The 21028-nt window shown below is 39.3% G+C and overlaps 1 protein-coding gene across 3 annotated transcripts in view; it reads left to right on the top strand.

Annotated features, from left to right (window-relative positions):
• LOC123762242 (uncharacterized) overlaps positions 1-19801 on the top strand; it is a 36208-nt gene extending 16407 nt beyond the window's left edge. For 2 of the 3 annotated variants that reach the window (XM_045748634.2, XM_045748635.2), the window contains exons 2-8: positions 3432-3562; positions 3861-4360; positions 4581-4740; positions 4874-5152; positions 7127-7239; positions 14541-17931; positions 18311-19801. In XM_045748634.2, coding sequence (XP_045604590.2) covers positions 3442-3562; positions 3861-4360; positions 4581-4740; positions 4874-5152; positions 7127-7239; positions 14541-15251 — 1884 coding nt within the window. In that variant the 5' untranslated portion in view covers positions 3432-3441 and the 3' untranslated portion in view covers positions 15252-17931; positions 18311-19801. The remainder of the gene's footprint in view (positions 1-3431; positions 3563-3860; positions 4361-4580; positions 4741-4873; positions 5153-7126; positions 7240-14540; positions 17932-18310) is intronic. The other variant, XM_045748636.2, reaches the window with a different exon arrangement.
• Positions 19802-21028: the final 1227 nt, after the last annotated feature.

Here is a 21028-nt window from a genome sequence, read left to right as displayed (position 1 = left end):
GCCCTTGCCAATATGGCTTCAGACCCAAAAAAAGCACTAACGATGCACTTATTAGTATGCTTAACTCGATTCATACAGCTCTTGATAAAAAGGAGCTCCCTGTTGGGTTATTTGTGGACCTGCGTAAAGCTTTTGATACTGTCAACCACCATAACCTTCTTCTTAAATTACATCATTATGGAGTCAGAGGACACTCCCTACAATACCTCGAGTCCTACCTTACTGACAGGCTCCAATATGTTTCTGTGAATAATAAAATTTCTCCCACCCTACCCATCAACATTGGTGTTCCTCAGGGCAGCATACTTGGCCCTCTCCTCTTTCTCATCTACATTAATGACCTTCCAAATGCCTCCCAACACCTCAAACCAATTCTATTTGCTGACGACACAACCTTCATTTACTCCAGTCCTGACCCTCTTGCTCTAAATGCCACAGTAAATACTGAGCTAAATAAAGTCCATCTTTGGCTAACTGCCAACAAACTCACCCTTAACATTGACAAAACCTTCTATATTCTGTTTGGCAATAAATCCTCTAGTCTTATAAATCTCAAAATAAACAATACCCAAATTTGTAACAAATTAGATGGCAAATTCCTTGGCATTCTCATTGACCACAAGCTGAATTTCCAGGGACACATTCTAAATATATCAAAAAAAGTTTCAAAAACTGTGGGTATTCTTTCTAAGATCAGATATTATGTACCGCGCCCTGCTCTGGTGACTCTCTATTACTCCCTTATCTATCCTTATCTCAACTATGGTATTTGTGCTTGGGGTTCTACTACCCAAAATCACTTACGTCCTCTAATTACCCAACACAAAGCCGCTATTAGAACAATATCCAACTCTGGCCCCAGACATCACTCGGTACCCCTACTCAAATCTCTTAATATGTTAGATATTAAGTCACTGCACATTCTCTCATGTGTATTATACATATATAAAACGCTAAACTATAATGCCAATCCTGATCTTAAAAGCTTCATAGAAGGTTGTAACAGAACCCATGAGCACCACACCAGAAATAAATACAGTTTTGATATTCCTAGAGTACGTCTTAATCAAACTAGAAATGCTCTGCAAATCAAGGGGCCCAGAATGTGGAATGACCTTCCCAACCATGTTAAAGACTGTACCTCTCTCAACCAGTTTAAGATAAAAACTAAACACTACCTAATAAATTCCCTGTAATCTACCTCACTCCTCTATTGTCAACCCATGTCTGTTATTTTCTTTTTTTTTTCTTTTTTTTTTAATCAACACTGTTTGTCAACCTATTGTATTTGTGCTGCTTTTTCAGTCATGTTCCCCCTTTTTTTTTTTATCTTTATTTGTATTTGTTCTCAACATCTTTTATTCTTTATGCTCAATTAGTATTAAGTTCTAGATATTAATGTTTTTCTTGCCCGAAACGCATTGCGTAATAGTGGCTTTAGGCATTGTATGTACTAGCTCTATCTATATATCAATCCATTAATGTAACATCACTTGTATGTATATACCTTACCTGAATAAACATCTGAATCTGAATCTGATCTGAACAGTTGAAAATCTTTTGAGAAACTCCATGCAAAGTTCTATGATGATTAGCCCCAAGCATCTGGCATACATTCTTGGACAACAGCATTCACTTATCTATACAGTCTATAAAATAAAATGTGTGTTTGGCTGTCTGTTCAAGGTTGGAGGCCATAGGCTTATGGCTAGTCTCACTCAATTTTCACACATGGAGCATGTGAGGTAGGGAAGCTTAACAGGCTAGTCAGGGTCGATCCAAGTTAACTGCTATAAGAAATATTAGCATTTACAGAGACTGGCCCTGGGATTTTCAAGGAGTAGAGTCTGAAGTATTGTTTGTGTTCACATAGTTTAGCATTTTCAGTGCTTAGTAATATACCTTCTGAGAGAAGGGGGGTTGGAGAGGGTGGAAAGTGGAGTGGACTAGGAAAGTGAGATGGAGAAGAGACCTGTGTGTGCAGCAGAAACCCCTTCTTGTATAGATATAGATTGAAGTGCCGCAGAGCCGAGTTTACGGTTGAAGTGCCGCAGAGCCGAGTTTACGGCTGAAGTGCCGCAGAGCCGAGTTTACGGCTGAAGTGCCGCAGAGCCGAGTTTACGGTTGAAGTGCCGCAGAGCCGAGTTTACGGCTGAAGTGCCGCAGAGCCGAGTTTACGGCTGAAGTGCCGCAGAGCCGAGTTTACGGCTGAAGTGCCGCAGAGCCGAGTTTACGGCTGAAGTGCCGCAGAGGCGAGTTTACGGTTGAAGTGCCGCAGAGCCGAGTTTACGGCTGAAGTGCCGCAGAGCCGAGTTTACGGCTGAAGTGCCGCAGAGGCGAGTTTACGGTTGAAGTGCCGCAGAGGCGAGTTTACGGTTGAAGTGCCGCAGAGGCGAGTTTACGGTTGAAGTGCCGCAGAGGCGAGTTTACGGTTGAAGTGCCGCAGAGGCGAGTTTACGGTTGAAGTGCCGCAGAGGCGAGTTTACGGTTGAAGTGCCGCAGAGGCGAGTTTACGGTTGAAGTGCCGCAGAGGCGAGTTTACGGTTGAAGTGCCGCAGAGGCGAGTTTACGGTTGAAGTGCCGCAGAGGCGAGTTTACGGTTGAAGTGCCGCAGAGGCGAGTTTACGGTTGAAGTGCCGCAGAGGCGAGTTTACGGTTGAAGTGCCGCAGAGGCGAGTTTACGGTTGAAGTGCCGCAGAGGCGAGTTTACGGTTGAAGTGCCGCAGAGGCGAGTTTACGGTTGAAGTGCCGCAGAGGCGAGTTTACGGTTGAAGTGCCGCAGAGGCGAGTTTACGGTTGAAGTGCCGCAGAGGCGAGTTTACGGTTGAAGTGCCGCAGAGGCGAGTTTACGGTTGAAGTGCCAAGGGTTGAAAGTTTACCTGCCTGGAGTCTTCTTCCATAAGTAGCAATATTCCAGCCTAATTTTGGCAATTAGTTAAAGGGATGTTACAGTGGAAACATTTAGTATAGCATTAATGTTATTTCATCCATGACACTGACTTTCCTGCTAGGCACTTGGCATTATTAAGAAATTATGGTAATGGAGATGACAAATCAAGAACTTTTTTGTTTTTCCTATATATAATTATCTTCACAAAAAACTTTGTAATATAAATTACTGTAGTAAGGTACTTTCAGAAAGCAGAATTAGTTTAGGCTAATTTTGGGGTAAATTAAATTATTAAAAAAATGGTACAGTAGCAAACGTTTTACAAAGTTACTGAATAAGTAAATGATTACTGTGTAACCTACATGTGTGTAATCCTCCAAACATTTCAAATTTGTGATACAGTAATGCAATATATACACTTCAGTTCTTGTTTTGATCATTCCATAAATATAAATTTTAGTTTAACAAATGATTTCTTAATTGTTATTGTTAATTGCTGCTGCTGCTATAATGACCTAAATGAGTATTCTTTGCCTTACAGGTGTTTAAAGATGGGCAAGTGGATGGTTCCCCTTGTGACGTCTTCAGTGAGATTGGTGTTGATCCTCTCGCTTTTGCTGTTCAATGTGGCAGGGCTCTGGCAAACTACAACTCGACCCAAGTACACGAAAGGTAAGAGGTGTTACCTTTGAGGAAGTGAGTTTGGTTTACTAGTTCATTGCAATGTAAAAGGAGGTAAAAGGAGTTGAAGACATCAAAATTTGAGGGTAATATGGCCTTGAATGTGTACTGCCATATTACCCAAGTTTTCCAAACAATGGGATACAATGTTAGATTAAAATTACTAAGTGAATGTTGTCTCGTCCTTTTTATTAGTATACAGTATTTCTTGTTTTTGAAATGTTAAATAGCATGCAAAAAATAAATACTGTAATAAAAATCACTAATCAATTTACTGTTTTTTTTCCAGGACTGCGAGCATATGAACGAATCTTCCTCAACACAGTAATATGCCTAAATATGATTTATTTAGTCATCATTTGGGGTCCCTTCACTCTCTCAGCTTTCAGACATGATTTTGTGGACTTGCATCATGATGCAGCTGTAATTAATGACATGCAGCGCAGTGCACTAGTAATAGGGGAAAATGTACCAGAGTTTGCAGTTCAATATATTGATATGGATAAGGGTGAGGTAGTTACAGAGAAGATTCAAATACACCTTAGATTTGCCAGAGCAATAGAAGAGAGAGAAGGAAGTTTTAATCTTTTGACCAGCTCAGATGACACAAACCTCACAGATGCTGTAGGCAATTATTCCTCTCAGCCCTTCAAAGAAAGCATGTCACAATTGACCACTGAAGAAAATTCACCGGGCAGCTGGGATACAGATGTGCAGGACCTAGAGACGTCTTCATTTGCTTATAGCCTTGCTCTTACTGCCATTTTCAGGTTATTACTTGCACGCAAGGTAAGCATTTTGCCATTTTAATTTACTAAAATTAGTATAAACAAGGCATTTTCATATTTGTTGTAATTCTTTATACTTTTTATAAAGATCTTTATCATTTTTACCAGGAAAGAATGTCACTGTCTATAGCATGTCTAGCCAACAAATTATTTCATAAATCACTTGGTTATCCATTTGTGTCAAATACAGTTCTGTTATAATATATTACCATCTCTTACAGAGTGCATTACGTCCTAGTCACCCAATTTACATTGCCATGGCAACTTTTCTACTAGTGGTGATACCTGCTTTCACTACTGGACTTATCAGGTTCATTGGAAACTCGGTGCCTCATTTAGCACCACACAAGCCGGAAATGACCAGTGCAGGTTTAACTATACGTAAGGATTCAAATTTAATTTTTTAGCAAACATTCGAATAGTGAAAAATCTGTTATAATGCTCTCCTAAAATTTAATGTTAGCTTATAAAATTATAATTTGTATAAAACTAAATGCTTGCTTCTCTTAATTAGGCAATATTATCTGCGACGTCCACATAACAGAGGCATATGTGTTGAGCCTCTTTCTGGAGTGGGCAGCAGTATTCACTATAGCCATTGTTGTGGTGGCTCTAAGCTCTACACTCAAGCCATCAAAGACTGACAGCAAAGACTTCTACGAGAAGGGGAGCTATACACTCAAGCCATCAAAGATTGACAGCTGTGTGACTGACAGCAAAGACTACGAGAAGGGGAGCTCTACACTCAAGCCATCAAAGACTGACAGCAAAGACTTCTACGAGAAGGGTATCAGTAAGTCAGCTTCCTTACATTAACATTTTTAATTTGAGAGTAAATTTGTCTTTTCTATTTAGAGGTTGATAAATATAAAGCATTAAATCATTATTCTTTGGTCACAGAAATGTTCTTTGGCAATGGCAAAGTGAAAGGTTGTAGTGCTTGGAGGGAGGGAATTATCAGGGAAATGCACTATGCCATTACGTCTACTGTATAGCACTTGGTAGGGGTCAGGATAAGGATTTGGGATGGGACGGGGGAAAGGAATGGTGCCCAACCACTTGGACGGTCGGGGACTGAAAGCCAACCTCCATGAAGCAAAACCAACTCTATTCCGTCCTGCCCAAGTGGTTGGAGGGATAGGAGCACAAGGAGCTGGGGAACCAGTGACTATAAAAGAAAAGTGGACATCACTGTACCAATTAGGAAGGCTAATTTTGAGTTAAATATTAATTGTTAATACTATACGCCTTTTGAGAAAAACAATTGGAGCATGAGGTGACTCAAAACAGCAATCAAGGTACTGTACTCCCAGCTGCATACCTTACCTGTGTAGCACAACATTGTAAAAGGTAAATAATCCCAGGTACAACCTGGGATTCCACTGAATCCTGAGGGAATCTGGAGGCTTTTACTGAAGCCAGTCCAAGTTTTACACATGACTTCCCCATGCACTCTGGTGTACATAAAATGGTTCATCAACTGAACTACTTTATACTTTTAACAGCTTCAGATGCACAAAGAAATCACATAATGTCAATGAGAAAATCAATCATCATTCATATCCTGGTTTCGTATTCTGGCCGAGGAGGATTGACCAGATGTCAGTCCTTAACTGTAGCCTCTGTTCACCCATCAATGAATGGGTACCTGGTTGTTAAAGGATTTAGGGGGTCGTATTCCTTGGAAAATTAGGATTAAGGACCTGCCTGAAATGTTATGCGTGCTAGTGGCTTTATAAGAATGTAAGGACTCTAGTATATACAGTATAAAAAAGTATATTTGTCTTGTCTGTGACCAAAGCTGAATTACAATGGACTCTACAACAACAAAAAGACAAAACTGAAGAATAAAATTAGATTTTATTGACTGCTTCTATAAATACACTGTATCCTGTTATTTTATGCAAAACTACAAATAACTATTCCCAGATCTCTTCCATTTAGATTTTTGCAATTTCAACATTGTCCATTTGATATCTACTAACTTATCATTTCCTAGGTCCAAAACTCAAATTTTTTTAGCTTTAAACTGTCTGCTAGTTTTTAGTTTATTTTAAATGCCTACCTATCTAGGTAGTCTTGTAGTAATTTAGTGTCTTCTGAATACAGTACTGTATACAGTATTTCCCACTATTTTTGTATCAGCAAATGTTGCTCTTCAATAATTTCTAAACTGTTCATATTTGGTAAATGAGAAGTCCCAGGACAGATTCCTGGGATACAGTTTCATCTTTGGACTCTACTCGATTTGTTATAACCCTGTTTTCTTTTAAAAAATCATTCCCTAATACAACTTACAATGACCTCCAGCTACTATAGAACCATGTGCATTTAACTTGCTGTGTCTTTCACAAGGCAGTGACAGACTTTGCTAAAGCCCAATATATACTGTGTGAACCTTTTATACTATAAACTGCTGGAAAGATTAACAATATTGGCCATTAGTAAACATTGGGAAAACAAATTGTTAAACAATTCACAAAGTATACAAATGGCTTAGCCATGATAGATTAAATCAATTGGCAATAGTTTGACACAAGAGACCTATCTAATTTCTTAAAAACTGGCAACATTTTTGCAGCCTTCTGTCAATGTGGGAAGTACAGTACCACTATGAACTTTATTTCTTTTAGTAGTTTTGGGTATTATTCCGAGCACACCCTTGTAAACCACAAATAGATAAAAGCCGATGAATATATGCATATTCTTGCATGCATGCACAAATTACCAATGTACCATATGTAAAGCACCCTCCCCTTCCATACAGACTGCAATAGTGTGGATATGTTGGCTTGCGACTTCGTGCTGATACTGGGTACGTGTTGGGCGTGGCCTGTGAAACCTCTTCTCGCACTCATCCTCTACTGCCAGTATGGACAGGTAAGCCAGTTTTTTTTTACCCTTATAATGCTAGTTCATAAACTGTTTTGGTATGTACAATTAACATGTAGAATTCCAGGTTTTATAACATGTACATACAGTATTTCAGTTTGCACTAAACTGACATTGTACAGTATTTTTAAGGCATGCATTATATTTATGTTGAAATATCAAAGGTCCCACAAATTGGATTAATTGTTTTAAATTGGCAGTAGTAAATAACATAACTGTCGTCATTTACCAAATGTGTATACTGGTAAGCATGTTTAAATTCTATAAACAAAAACCTATCATTAGCATACATATCTGAAAAACAAGTTAATGGCAAGACAATGAGCAAAATATATTTTATTGCCATGGGTTATGAGTGCAAAGTTTAAAGGTGGCTGCCACATTGCATTGATGTAATTTTTTTGTTGTTGAGATATATACAAGAGTTGTTACATTCTTGTACAGCCACTAGCTGTACATATACAGTCTTGTACAGCCACTAGCTGTACATGAACATGTACAGCCACTAGCTGTACATTCTTGTACAGCCACTAGCTGCTGCCCTGCTGCAGGTCCCTGGAATACGATCTCCGCTGCGAAGAATCGGTTTTACAACCAAGTACCCATTTTGCTGTTGAGTTAAACAGAGGCTACAGTTAAGGATTTGCACCCAGTAAATCCTCCCCGGCCAGGATACAAAACTATGACAAAGCGCTCGCGGAACGCCAGGCAAGTGTCTTACCACTACACCACGGAGACTGTGAATTGCTGTATATGAAGTCAAAGTATATCCCTCCTGGTAAGAGGGTTGTAGCAAGTACGGTATAAGACCTGGACAAAATAAGTGTATGGATCACCACTTGGCAAATGGAATTTAATGTGAACAAATGCCATGTTATGGAATGTGGAATAGAAAATAGACCACATACAACCTACAAATTATGTGAAAAGGCTTAACAAAATTCTTGTAAATAAATGAACTAAGGTTATCTTGAGATGATTTCGGGGCTTCCCCGCGGCCCAGTCCTCGACCAGGCCTCCACCCCCAGGAAGCAGCCCGTGACAGCTGACTAACACCCAGGTACCTATTTTACTGCTAGGTAACAGGGGCATAGGTTGAAAGAAACTCTGCCCATTGTTTCTCGCCGGCGCCCGGGATTGAACCCGGGACCACAGGATCACAAGTCCAGTGTGCTGTCCGCTTGGCCAACCGGCTCCCTTGGTTCTAGGGTGGTTCTAGATTGAAAACTATGACCTGAGAACCACATAATGAACATAGTGTGAGGAGCCTATGCTACGCTTTCCAATTTCAGCGTGGTAATCTCCCTCTCATTCTCCAAAGTTTCCTTTCGAGTGAGGCTTGATACCACTCTCTCTCTGCCCCTTTTAGACAATATGAGGGTGTGCCCCCAAGGTAGTGTTCTGAGCAGTACTCTCAATGGTCTTCTTTCCTCCCTTCCTTCAGGTGTCTTCTCCGCTCTCTATGTTGACGATCTTACCCTTTGCTGTCAGGGTGATGATTGGCCTCTCCTTCAACAGCGGCTTCAACTTGCGATTGATGCTGTGTCGTCTTGGGCCACCGATCATGGCTTCAAGTTCTCTACGTCTAAGACTTGTACTATGACTTTTACTCGGAAGCATGTCGTTCTTCGTCCCTCTTTGTCACTTTATGGTCATCCCCTTTTGTACGGGGATTCCGCTAAGCTTTTGAGGTTAATCTTTGACACTCGTTTGTCTTGGTCACCGCATATCTCTTACCTCTGAGCTGAATGCTCTAAGGCTCTTACTCTCCTTAAGGTTTTGTCCCATACTTCTTTGGGAGCAGACAGGCGCTCACTCCTCTCTTTACATCCTTTCTCGTCCTGTCTAAACTCTATTATGGATGCCCTGTTTACTCGTCTGCTTCTCCTTCCACTCTTCCCCGTCTTGATGCTTTGCACCATACTGGGTTGCGCCTCAGCTCTGGTGCCTTTTGTTTGACTCCCACCCTCAGCTTGTATGTTGACAATGGCTTCCTATCTCTCCAGGACCGCCGTGACCGCTACTGTCTTCGCTATTTTGCGCGGTCCTTATAACACCCTTCCTCTCGCCTCTGTCGTGCTTTGTCTTTTACCCCGCCTGTAGTTCCTGTTCCTCTTCGCCACCTCCTTCTTTCTGTCCGGCTATCTCACTTACAGGATTCTCTTTCAATTCGTATTTCTAATGTTTCTCCTCGTATTGTTCCTTCCTTGCTCCCGTGGAGTCCCCCTTTCAAAGTTTTGTACATCCTTGATCTGCATCACTAAAGCTTTTACCCCTCCTACGGTTCTGAAACGCCTTTTCCTTGAGCACTTTTTCTTGCACTCCCGTTCTGTTTCCATCTTCACCGATGGGTCTTAATTCTGTGAACGCTGTAGGCTACTCTGTTGTTTTTCCTGACCGCACTTATGTGTCGCCTCCCTTCGGAGACTAGCATCTTCACAGCGGAACTTTATGCTTTTCTCTATGCTCTCCATCTCTTGCTTTCTCGTTGTCAATCCTCCTTCGTGGCTGTCGTTGACTTGTATTGCCCTCATGGCTCTAGGGTCCTTTAATCCTGTCCATCCGGTGGTCGTTGAGATTGAACATTGGCTGTTTCTTATCTCTAGTAAATTTAAATCCGTGGAGTTTTGCAGAGTTCCCAGCCATATTGGTGTGTCTTTAAATGAGCGTGCGGATGCTGCCGCCAAGGAAGCTGTCCACTCTTGTCCCATCTCTCGTAAAGGTATTCCATATTCCGACTTTTACCCGGTTATTCATTCCTCCATCCTTGCCCATCGGCAGGGTTGTTGGTCTTCTGTAGTTGGTAACAAGATGCGTACTCTTAAGCGTAGCGTGTCACTGTGGCCTTCCTCGTGCAACCGTAACCAGCGATGGGAAACTGCTCTAGCAAGGTTGCGCATTGGCCATACTTGCTTAACTCAGTCACTTAATGGAGTGCTGCCCTGCTCCTTATTGTCCAAATTGCATTGTCCTTACAGTCGTGTATATCCTTGTTGAATGTCCTGACTTCCAATATGAGCATGTGTCTTATTTTCTGACCGTCCCTCATGGTCACTTGTTCCTCGATAGAATTCTTGGTGAATCGGATACTTTTTATATCGTTCGCCTTATGCGTTTGTTCTCGTATTGGCATCCTTAGTGATATGTAGCGCTCCTGAATATTTTGTGCATTTGATGGTGCTACATAGCCTTCCCGGTTTGGGGCCTTCTTTTGATAATTACTTACTTTCCAATTTCAGAATTGCTTTTAAATACATGTATGGTGAAATACTAAAGAAATACCAAAGCTGAAATATGCAGCAGTTTTACTTTCTCCATATCTTAAGAAGCACATTAACAAACTGAAAAAGGTGCAAAGCAATGCAACTAAATGTCTCCTGGAACTGAGAGAAAAGAGCTATGAGGAGAGGTTAGAGGCATTAAACACGCCGAAACAAAAAGATACAAGAAAGAGGTGATATAATCACTACGTACAAAATAGTAACAGGAATTGAGAAAATGTATGAAGAATCCTGAGACCTGGAACTTGCAAGAATAAAAGGTAATAAATTTAAGCCAACTAAACAAAGCTGCCAAAGAAATACAAGAAAGTTCACTTGTGCAAACAGTAGGACAGTAGGAACAAGTAAGAAAATGGTGGAGGCCAAAAGTCAGTTCTGTACCTGTATTTTTAAAGTGTTATATGACAGTGTGCTGGGAAGATGGGACACAACTAGTGTAGCTCTCATCCTGAAACTATACTTATTAATTACATTAATAATTACAGTGTACAGTAATTATATAGGTAATGTAACTGTAATAGGTAATTACACACACACAACCCTTCCTGTCCCCTTCCCTCACTAACCAAAACTTTGTATCTTGAATTCAAATTAAAATGTTTATTCAGGTAAAAGTATATACATACAAGATGAGGTACAAACGTAATGTTGGATTTATAGAGAGAGTTAGTACATACAATGCCTAAAGCCACTACAGGTAATATGCACAGCATTTTGGGCAAGGTGTGGGAAAAAAAGAACACTTACACTAAAACTTAATACTAATTGAGATCAAAGTATAATTTTGAGTTGAAAAGAGGAAAAAAAAGAGGAAGGGGGGGGGGGGAAACATGGTGGAAATCAGCAGTTTTACAAGTTTGTCAACAAACAGTATTGTTTAAAAAATAGAAAGACGTGGATTGACATTTAGGGGGTAAGGTAGGTTACGGAGTTTATTAGGTTGTACAATACTGTACTTAGTTTTTCTCTTATACTGGTTGAGAGAGGTACAGCCTTTTGACATGATTGGGAAGGTCATTCCACATTCTGGGTCCCTTGATTTGTAGAGCATTTCTAGTTTAGTTAAGTTGCACTCTTGGAATATCAACTAGGTATTTGTTTCTGGTGTGATGCCGATGGGTTTTGTTACAACCTTTTAGGAAGCATTTAAGGTCAGGATTGGCATTACAGTTCAGGGTTTTAAATATATAAGAGTACACTTGAGAGGATGTGCAGTGACTTAATATCTAACATATTCAAAGATTTAAGTAAGATTTGAATGCAAATCTGTTGTCTATACTTAAGTTTGCAAGTCAATATCTGCATGCACTTGATTTTATCCCCCTTGCTGCTCATCTATAAATAGCCTTCAACACCGCCATGCACAAAAAATATAAAAATTCAAACAATTTTTCATCTCATAAGTGTTCATTTGTGTTTCCTGACCACGGGAAATAAAAAAAAATTGTGGGTGATATATATATTGGACACAATAGGGCAAGGAAGTCTGGCAAAATTGAGGCAATGACAATAACCGTAGAGGCGGTCAGCTCCACCCGCGCTGTCAGGCGGGAGTTACCACAAAGATATTATTACCTTATTATTTCACTGTCTCTGATTGATTCAATTATTATGTTCATAAAACAATAAACAAATAGTTTTGCCATTATTATACTACATACGTACTTTATATATATGAGTATCTGCATGTTTAGTTCACCATAACGAACCACTAATTTTGGATGGTGAGTTCAGACAATAACAAAGGTCGCCACACAGTCTGCTGACGCTCCCTCCCTCCCTCACCAACATTTCACCTCCCTCCATACTCTTTGTGCTGTTATTACACTATATACACACACATTATATATGTAGCTACATGTTTTGTTCACTATAACTGTACAACTAAGCTGGTATGGTGTTCAAACATCATAGTGGCCACCCTACACAGCTACACAGCATGACATGTCAGACACCAGTCAGCAGATGATGCCACCTCCCTCTCCAAAATGGATCCTCCTAACATACTCCTTTTGCTGTTATTACACTATATACACTATATACACACACGTTACATATAAGTACAGTATGTACATTCGTGTTTACCATAGCGAACCACTAAGCTGATATGGTGAGTGCATACAATAACAGGTTGCCACAGAGTAAGCAGACGATGCCTCCCTCTCTCACCAAGCTTACTTCTCCCACCCTACTATGCACATCGTTAATTATCACCAATCTTACTATTATCAGAATCCTGGTCATTTTAATCGCTAAATAATAGCAGTTACATACAGGTATATATTTTGATATTTTTTGGGATGCTGTGGTCACAAGCTGAACAGCAGTGCTGTTAGCTCATGCTGTGTGCAACAGCCTTAGTTGCTCACTCAGTACTGAGGGCCTTCACACCTGGGAATGTTACCCATGATTTTTTTTTAAATGGCATCTGTTTACTAGAGCTCTGAGGAAGCTAATGTGAAGCCTGTGTAGCCGAGGGACATTTAAATCGTTCACGGCACCCTCAATTGTGTATACAGTATACGATGTGTGCAGTTCAGCGACATTTACTCAAATTGTATATATATATATACAATTTGTGCAGTTCAACGGTTAAACGAATACTGAACTCTATGGACTTTTGGGTGGCACATTTCATATCCACCAACTTCATGAAGAGGATATAGCAGCCAAGCCAACACCATTTATATTGTTTCAGCCTTGACACGAGTAATTTTGGTCTAAATCTGCAACCATACAGTATTCTCTATAGTGTGGTGAATAAATAAATATTATACTGTAATACTAATAATAATTTTATTTACAAGAAGGTACAATGGGTTTGTGAGATTACATAAGATTGGTATTATTACATTACATGGTACAATAACATGCATAGCATTTGGGCAAACAGTCTTGAAAACAAATGATGCCATTTTTCTGACTAATGTAACTACTGTACTTACATCTATAACACTTAGTTAATATGTTTGTCTCCAGTTTGTCCTAAGTGTTATATATGTAAGTAGTTACATTAGTCAGAAAAATGGCATCATTTGTTTCAAGACTGTTTGCCCAAATGCTATGCATGTTAGTGTACCATGTAATGTAATAATACCACAACCCGTCCTCTTAAAAATAACGTCACTTTTCGCTCGTATGCGCACTATGGCCAAATTTGGACGTAATTTGAAATGAAATCGACTCACAAAAGTGACGTTCTGTTCCGTTTTCTGTTTGAGTCGTCCGGCGTACGCGCAGAGGTTATAAGAGGACACTTTAAATTAACGTTTTTCATAACGTTTTGAAACTTTATGAGAATTTCCTGCCCACCTAACCTATCAGAGGACCCTTAACTTACTGTTGTTGAAAAAAAAATCCCAAATTTATTTTCATATTTTTTTTTATTTTCAAATTACGTCCAAATTCGGCCATACGGGCAAACGGCCAAAAGCGACGTTCTTTTTAAGAGGACAGGTTGAATACCAATCTTATGTAATCACAAACCCATTGTACCTTCTTGTAAATACAATTATTATTATTAGTATCACAGTATATTATTATGTTTATTTATTCACCACACTATAAAGAATATGGTTGCAGATTTAGACCAAAATTACTCTTGGCAAGGCTGAAACAATATAAATGGTGTTGGCTTGGCTGCTGTATCCCCTTCATGAAGTGATTTGTTTTTGCGAGGTTGCCTCTTTGTAGGTTTATTTGTATGGTATTTTCCTTGTAATGCATTTTGTTAAATTAATTTTGAGGCTTCACAAATATTACATTACATACTACCCTAGCAAATTTGAATTACAGTACTTTATATGTTTTCTGAATCATAAGCAGAAATAAAATAAAAAAAAAAATAACTAGTTTGACAAAACGTGCATATTTTGTACTTTATTTTAACACTAAATTGATCGACTCATTGATTATACAGCCTTTTTAGGAAATACTTTATATATACATGCTTGATTTGGTTCAATTTTTGCCTTTTAATTGTCTACTTTAATTTTCAATTTTCCCCAGCACTGGACCAACTTGGTGTGCACCATAGCACATGTGGTCATAGCCATCCCAGTGGTGTTTATTCCTCTGGCAGTCTTCGTGTCACAACAACAAAAGAATAGGAAACAACCCACCTTTCTCCTGGTCATCGCCCAAGGTACATATACGAAGCCTCAAGTTGCCAGTGATAAGAAGCAGAAACTGGATGTGTATGTGGATGTCAATGACACAAAGGAGGAGTATGAGGGAGAGGAGTATGAAGGGGACGAGTATGGAGGGGACGAGTATGGAGAGGACGAGTATGAAGGGGACGAGTATGGAGGGGACGAGTATGGAGGGGACGAGTATGGAGGGGACGAGTATGGAGAGGACGAGTATGAAGGGGACGAGTATGAAGGGGACGAGTATAAAGGGGACAAGTATGAAGGGGACGAGTATGAGGAAGATGAGGGAGAGGGGTGTGAGAAGGTAGCGGGGGACCACACTGAAAAATATGTGTGTGATAAATTTAATAAATTTGTTGATAATGTTGATAAATTTGATGTAATTCAAATTGCTATAAATCCCAATCCAGATAACCCTAGTGTAACCCTTAAATCTAAAGATACCTATGAGTCATCAGGAAAGAAAGAGCGTAAAATCAGAGAGAACCTTAAGTTCTACCTGGGCAAAGATATTCTGAATGTCGAAAAATTTCCTCGTGAGGAAGGTGACTTTGTGGTCAGTCTTTAGACTGAACACATCAATTCCAACAGTGTGGTATGAAATGCTGACGTGAATTTTATATACAGTGGTATGTATGTATACTGTCAGCTCTCATGCTGAAAGGTTATTTATTGAGCAGCTTGGATAGTACAATATGTTTGGGTCAAGCAAAACTTGCTTAGAATGAGAAATAAATTTATAACTTAAAATTTAAGTAAATTAGCAAATTGTACAATAACAAATAGAAGTTAAATGTGCCAACATAATAGTACATGTGTAACTTAATGGCAATTAATAGTCAATGAAGAATCAATTATAATGGAATAATTGACACTTGTAAATGAGAATTGGTTAATGAGGGGGGGGGAATTAATTACCATTGAAAATCATGACAATGTAAAATCACACTTGATTAATTGACAACAAACTATTTATCAATGTTCTATGCATGATTTGGTGTGCAGCACGAGCCTTCCTAACCAGCTGCTCGGCTGACGAAGATGGCCCCTCCCCCACCAAGGAGGGGCCATCCTTTTTAATTTATATACAATATCTTGATTTTCCATTAAAAAATGTTTTTCTCATTTGTATTGGATGGTGTTACATAGATTTCCCAGCTTTGTGCTTTCTTTTGAGATTTACTTACTTGAATTGTATTGGAGCTGTGAAAAATAACTAGGCCAAGTAATTAAAAATACAGTGCATTTTTTTGCTGGTTAATATGAAATTTGTAGTGAAATAAATTAAAAAATTATTGCCACAGCAATTTTATACTTTATTCACTTCACCTAGAACATTTGTTGTATGGTATGTTATATTGTTCCAATGCCAATTAACTGTTAAATACAATTTTTCTTAAGCACCTAATTAACATTTTTTTGTTTGTAAATGATGTTTCTGGTGATTTGCAAAATTGGTTAGGCTTATTGAGTTATGCAAAATTTTTAAAATTTTTAAATTTTTGCACTTTTAAATTACAAAAAATTATATTTTACTTGGATAAAAGTTCTGATGTTACAATTGTTACAATAACAAGTCTGCCACATCTAAAACAAAATTTACACATCAACATGAATTGTTTATTACTCTCCTTAAGAATGTAATTAAAGTTAAGCTAAGGATTTTATGACATCTTGTAATGACTGAACTCTCACAGAAAACCTGCAATTGCACCTTGCACTTGCATTAGCCCATGTTGAAATACCTAAAGAGCAAAGAACAAGATAACCTTACCTTGAGGTGCTTCCGGGGCTTAGCGTCCCCGCGGCCTGGTCGTCGACCAGGCCTCCTTGTTGCTGGGCTGATCAACCAGGCTGTTAGACGCGGCTGCTCGCAGCCTGACGTATGAGTCACAGCCTGGTTGATCAGATATCCTTTGGAGGTGCTTATCCAGTTCTCTCTTGAACACTGTGAGGGGTCGGCCAGTTATGCCCCTTATGTGTAGTGGAAGCGTGTTGAACAGTCTCGGGCCTCTGATGTTGATAGATTTCTCTCTCAGAGTACCTGTTGCACCTCTGCTTTTCAACAGGGGTATTCTGCACATCCTGCCATGTCTTCTGGTCTCAGTGATAACAATATACCAGTGGCTGAGATAATACAAAGTACACTAATAGTCTCTTTCACCGTGATATTCCCAACCACAACCCCACTACATTCCTTCTCCACTCACCACACCCCCCTCTCCCCAACACATCCCTTCTTCACCCACCACACCCCCCTCTCCCCAACACATCCCTTCTCCACCCACCACACCCCCCCTCTCTCCAACACATCCCTTCTCCACCCACCACACCCCCCCCCTCTCCACCCACCACACCACAAGTAGTTATCTTGCCCAAACAACTCACTAGAGGGTTTAGAACACTAATGGGTCATACATCAATTTATTTGATTGTTGTAAAACTGTGAAGCAGCTCTACCCCTAAGAAGGTATCAAGAATCACTGAGTAAGGATGTCATGTGGGAAGAGTAGTATAGGAAAAGGATTTTTATTTAAAGCAAAATTAAAGAATAGTGTATTTAAGTTATTTAACACACTTTTCCTTTATATTAAGAGTATCATTGCTACAAAAGCTAAAAGAAAAAAAAAAAGGAACAGCAGGACGCAGTCCAATGGGGCTCTAGTTCATAATAAGAACTTTGTCTCTGCCACTTGTAATAAGCAATAGAATGAGTAACTGAATACACAAGTGATTACTCTCTTGGCACTTACAATTAGTGCCAGGTGCAGATGCGAGTGATGCACAGTATGTACACAGAATTGTAAAAGATCAAAGTACTGTACAGTACACAATAATATATCAATAATCACAATTCCTGTAAGAGTTAGAACAATAACATGTCACAATGTAATTACTGTTATACAACTGGCTCACTGACCACATAGTATGTAATAAATACTACCCTGTCTAAAATAAGTCTACCCTGCAGCAGTAAATTAACTACAGTACTTAGTACAAATGAAATCACATTCAGGCTCCTTTTAATATGAAGTAATTAAAATCACGGATAATAATGACAACACCGTGGTCACAAATGACTAAATGCGTGATCCCATGAATACGCAATCACTTGCTGCATTGTCACCACACGGGATGTCAGCGGGCCAAGGCTAGCATGTTATCTCGGCCAACAGACTCCTGTCCATAGCAGACACTAATGAAGTCTCACTTAGGCATCCGCTCAATTCCTTGGAATCAGTCACTAGGTACAGCAACCCGTTCTCGCAAATTTAAAAAGTCAATATTGACTTATTAAATATGTGCATAGGTGACATACTTAACATAATAGATACCCTTAAAAAGATTCATAGAAAACACCGACCTTACCTAACCTTGTTAGTATCTTAAGATAAGCATCTTATTGCTTCGTAATTACAATTATTACCTAACCTATAATAGGTATAGGTTAAGTAATAATTGTAATTACGAAGCAATAAGATGCTTATCTTAAGATACTAACAAGGTTAGGTAAGGTCGGTGTTTTCTATGAATCTTTTTAAGGGTATCTATTATGTTTAGTATATCACCTATGCACGTAGTTAATAAGTCAATATTGACTTTACGAATTTGTGAGAACGGGTTGAGGTACAGTAACTAGAATAAGTGATAATACTGTATAACACCAGTAATTGGCTAGCTCCCCACTCGCACTCCATTCACACCGTTAACTGAGACAATGATGATCGGATGATGTCCATTGAGTTCCAGGCATTGGGTTCATCATACAGATACCACTGTCAGTTGGTGCTGCCTACTTTGAATTTATTACAATACACCCTGGATATAAGGCCTTTGGAAGTCAATGGCCCAATTACTGACAGCTGTTACACACGTGTAGCAATAGTCACGTAGATAGTTAGCACTTCACAATTGAGCAACAGTTAAAGTGTCCTAATTTCTAATATATTTAAAATATCTTCTTATCTCTTCACATGACACATGAGGTTAAGCTAAGCATTTATGCGACTTGCCTTTGGACTTTGGATTCCACTCATTTACAATGGTACAACAGTCTGTTACTCATGTCTGCACTTTTTCACATGGGATTGCTTATGCTATCACCACACTTGTACAAACTTCCTACTTTTATTCACTGTAACACGTTAAACAATTAGGGATTCTGCCAAGCCCAATTCGAATACACATGATGAGCGACAGAACTTCATGGAGCTTTCAAAATTGTTATAATTGTTATAATTTATTATGCACCACACATCCATCCTGCAGGCAGTGGTGGAAAGGGTAATGGGCTCAGGGATTGAACCCCAAAATTCATTTAGCTAAGCAAGTTGGGGTAAAGGTCAGAGAAAGGCATTAGCAAGAGTGAGGGTGTTGTAGGGACCATGCAAGCTAGTTACAAAATTTAATATATTGTTACATCATCATTGGGTCAAAGATAAACCACGTTTTTTTTTAAATAACCCTTTTAGCTCAGGAAAGCTTTTCTTGATAGTACGTTTTTGTTTGAAAGCAGAAGAAGCTGGTTCATTACTTTGCACATTTGACATTTATGTTTCAACAATATATTGTTCGTAAAACATTAAGATTACTGTAAATTTATCCAGGTATTAATTTGTCGAATTAACTATATTGTATATAGTATAATTTTGCATTCTTTCCATTGTTAATTGTCAGCCTTTTTATGGATGTTAATACAGTACTTGTTACAAATTTGTACTTTATGTAGGGATATGCTCGGTGTTAACACATTGCACTATAATTATCTAGACTTCACTGTGGCATACTGGGCTGGAATGCCTTGGTATACCGAATTATATGCGGCATTAGAGATGAGGCTCTTGCTCCCAAAAGTATATTAGTTACAAGAATCTTGAGGTAGGTGTTTAGTTAATGCTCTGTAATACCCTCTTTAAAATAAATTCTGGATGCACTGAAGACAATTTTTTATATGCTTAATTGGTTAGATGTATTTAAAGTGAAATAGACAAAATTAATTGTTTGAAATGCCTTATTTGTGAATAACAATTTTAACAAAAACATTTTAAGTACCAGTATTGCTTATCAATAACTTACTGTAAATGATGTACAGTATTTGAACATTAAAATTTTACCATACATAGTATTTATATAACTACCCCTCCCCCCACTTTGATATATTTTTCCTGCGTACAAGTTTACTTGACAGCAAACCTAATAAAACAACTTAGTTAAATGATGATTTGAATTCTTTAATGTAATATTGCCATATAAAATAAGGATATAAGGATATATTACACATAAGGAAAGACCTGCAAAGGTTACATTCACTAAATATGATTCATGGCATAGACTACTACTAGGGGTCTTGGGAGGATTTTTGACCTGCCTCCCCTTCAGAAGTTTTAATTTTTCTACAGATTTTGGTACTCCAATATCCCAGAGGGTTGTTTTTCTTAAGTAAGTAATTATCAAAAGAAAGCACCAAACCGGGAAGGCTATGTAGCACCATCAAATGTGCGGAATAATCAGAGGGCGCTAAATAACACCAAGGATGCCAATACGAGAACAAAAACGCATAAGGCAAACGATATCAAAATTATCCGAGTCACCAAGAATTCTATCGAGGGAAAGGTGACCGCGAGGGGCGGTCGGAAAGCAAGACACGCTCGTCCTGGAAGTCAGGACATTCAAGAAGGACATGCATGACCGTAAGAGGGACAATGCAATTAGGACAATAAGGAGCAGGGCGGCGCTCCATCAAGTGACCATGGGTCAAGCGAGTACGGCCAATACGCAACCTCACCAGAGCTGTTTCCCATCGCCGGTTACGGTGGTAGGAGGACGGCCACGAGGAAACACAACATTTAAGAGTACTTGGTCGTCTGTTACCAGTAACAGACGACCAAGAAGCCTGCCAACGGGTAAGGATGGAGGAATGGATAACCGAGTAAAAGTCTGAATATGGAATACCTTTACAAGAGATGGGACAAGATCGGACAGCTTCCTTGGCGGCAGCATCCGCACGCTCATTTAAAGACACGCCAATATGGCTGGGAACCCAACAAAACTCAACCGACTTAAATTTACCGTGAACAAGAAACAGCCAATGCTGGATCTCGACAACTATTGGATGAACCGGATTAAAGGACCCGAGAGCCAACAATAACTACAAAGACTACAAAGGAAGACTGACAATGAGAAAGCAGGAGACGAAGAGCATAGCATAAAGCTCCGCTGTAAAGAATCTAGTCTCCAGAGGTAAGTGACACATATAAGTGCGATCAGGAAAAACAACAGAGTAGCCAACACCGTCCGCAGACTTAGACCCATCGGTGAAGACAGAAACAGAGCGGGAGTGAGAAG

This window comes from Procambarus clarkii, chromosome 2 (assembly GCF_040958095.1).
Source record: "Procambarus clarkii isolate CNS0578487 chromosome 2, FALCON_Pclarkii_2.0, whole genome shotgun sequence".
Classification (NCBI taxonomy): Eukaryota; Metazoa; Arthropoda; class Malacostraca; order Decapoda; family Cambaridae; genus Procambarus; species Procambarus clarkii.
The sequence above is the reverse complement of the archived record's forward strand: the minus strand, read 5'-3'. Positions and strand labels throughout refer to the sequence as shown.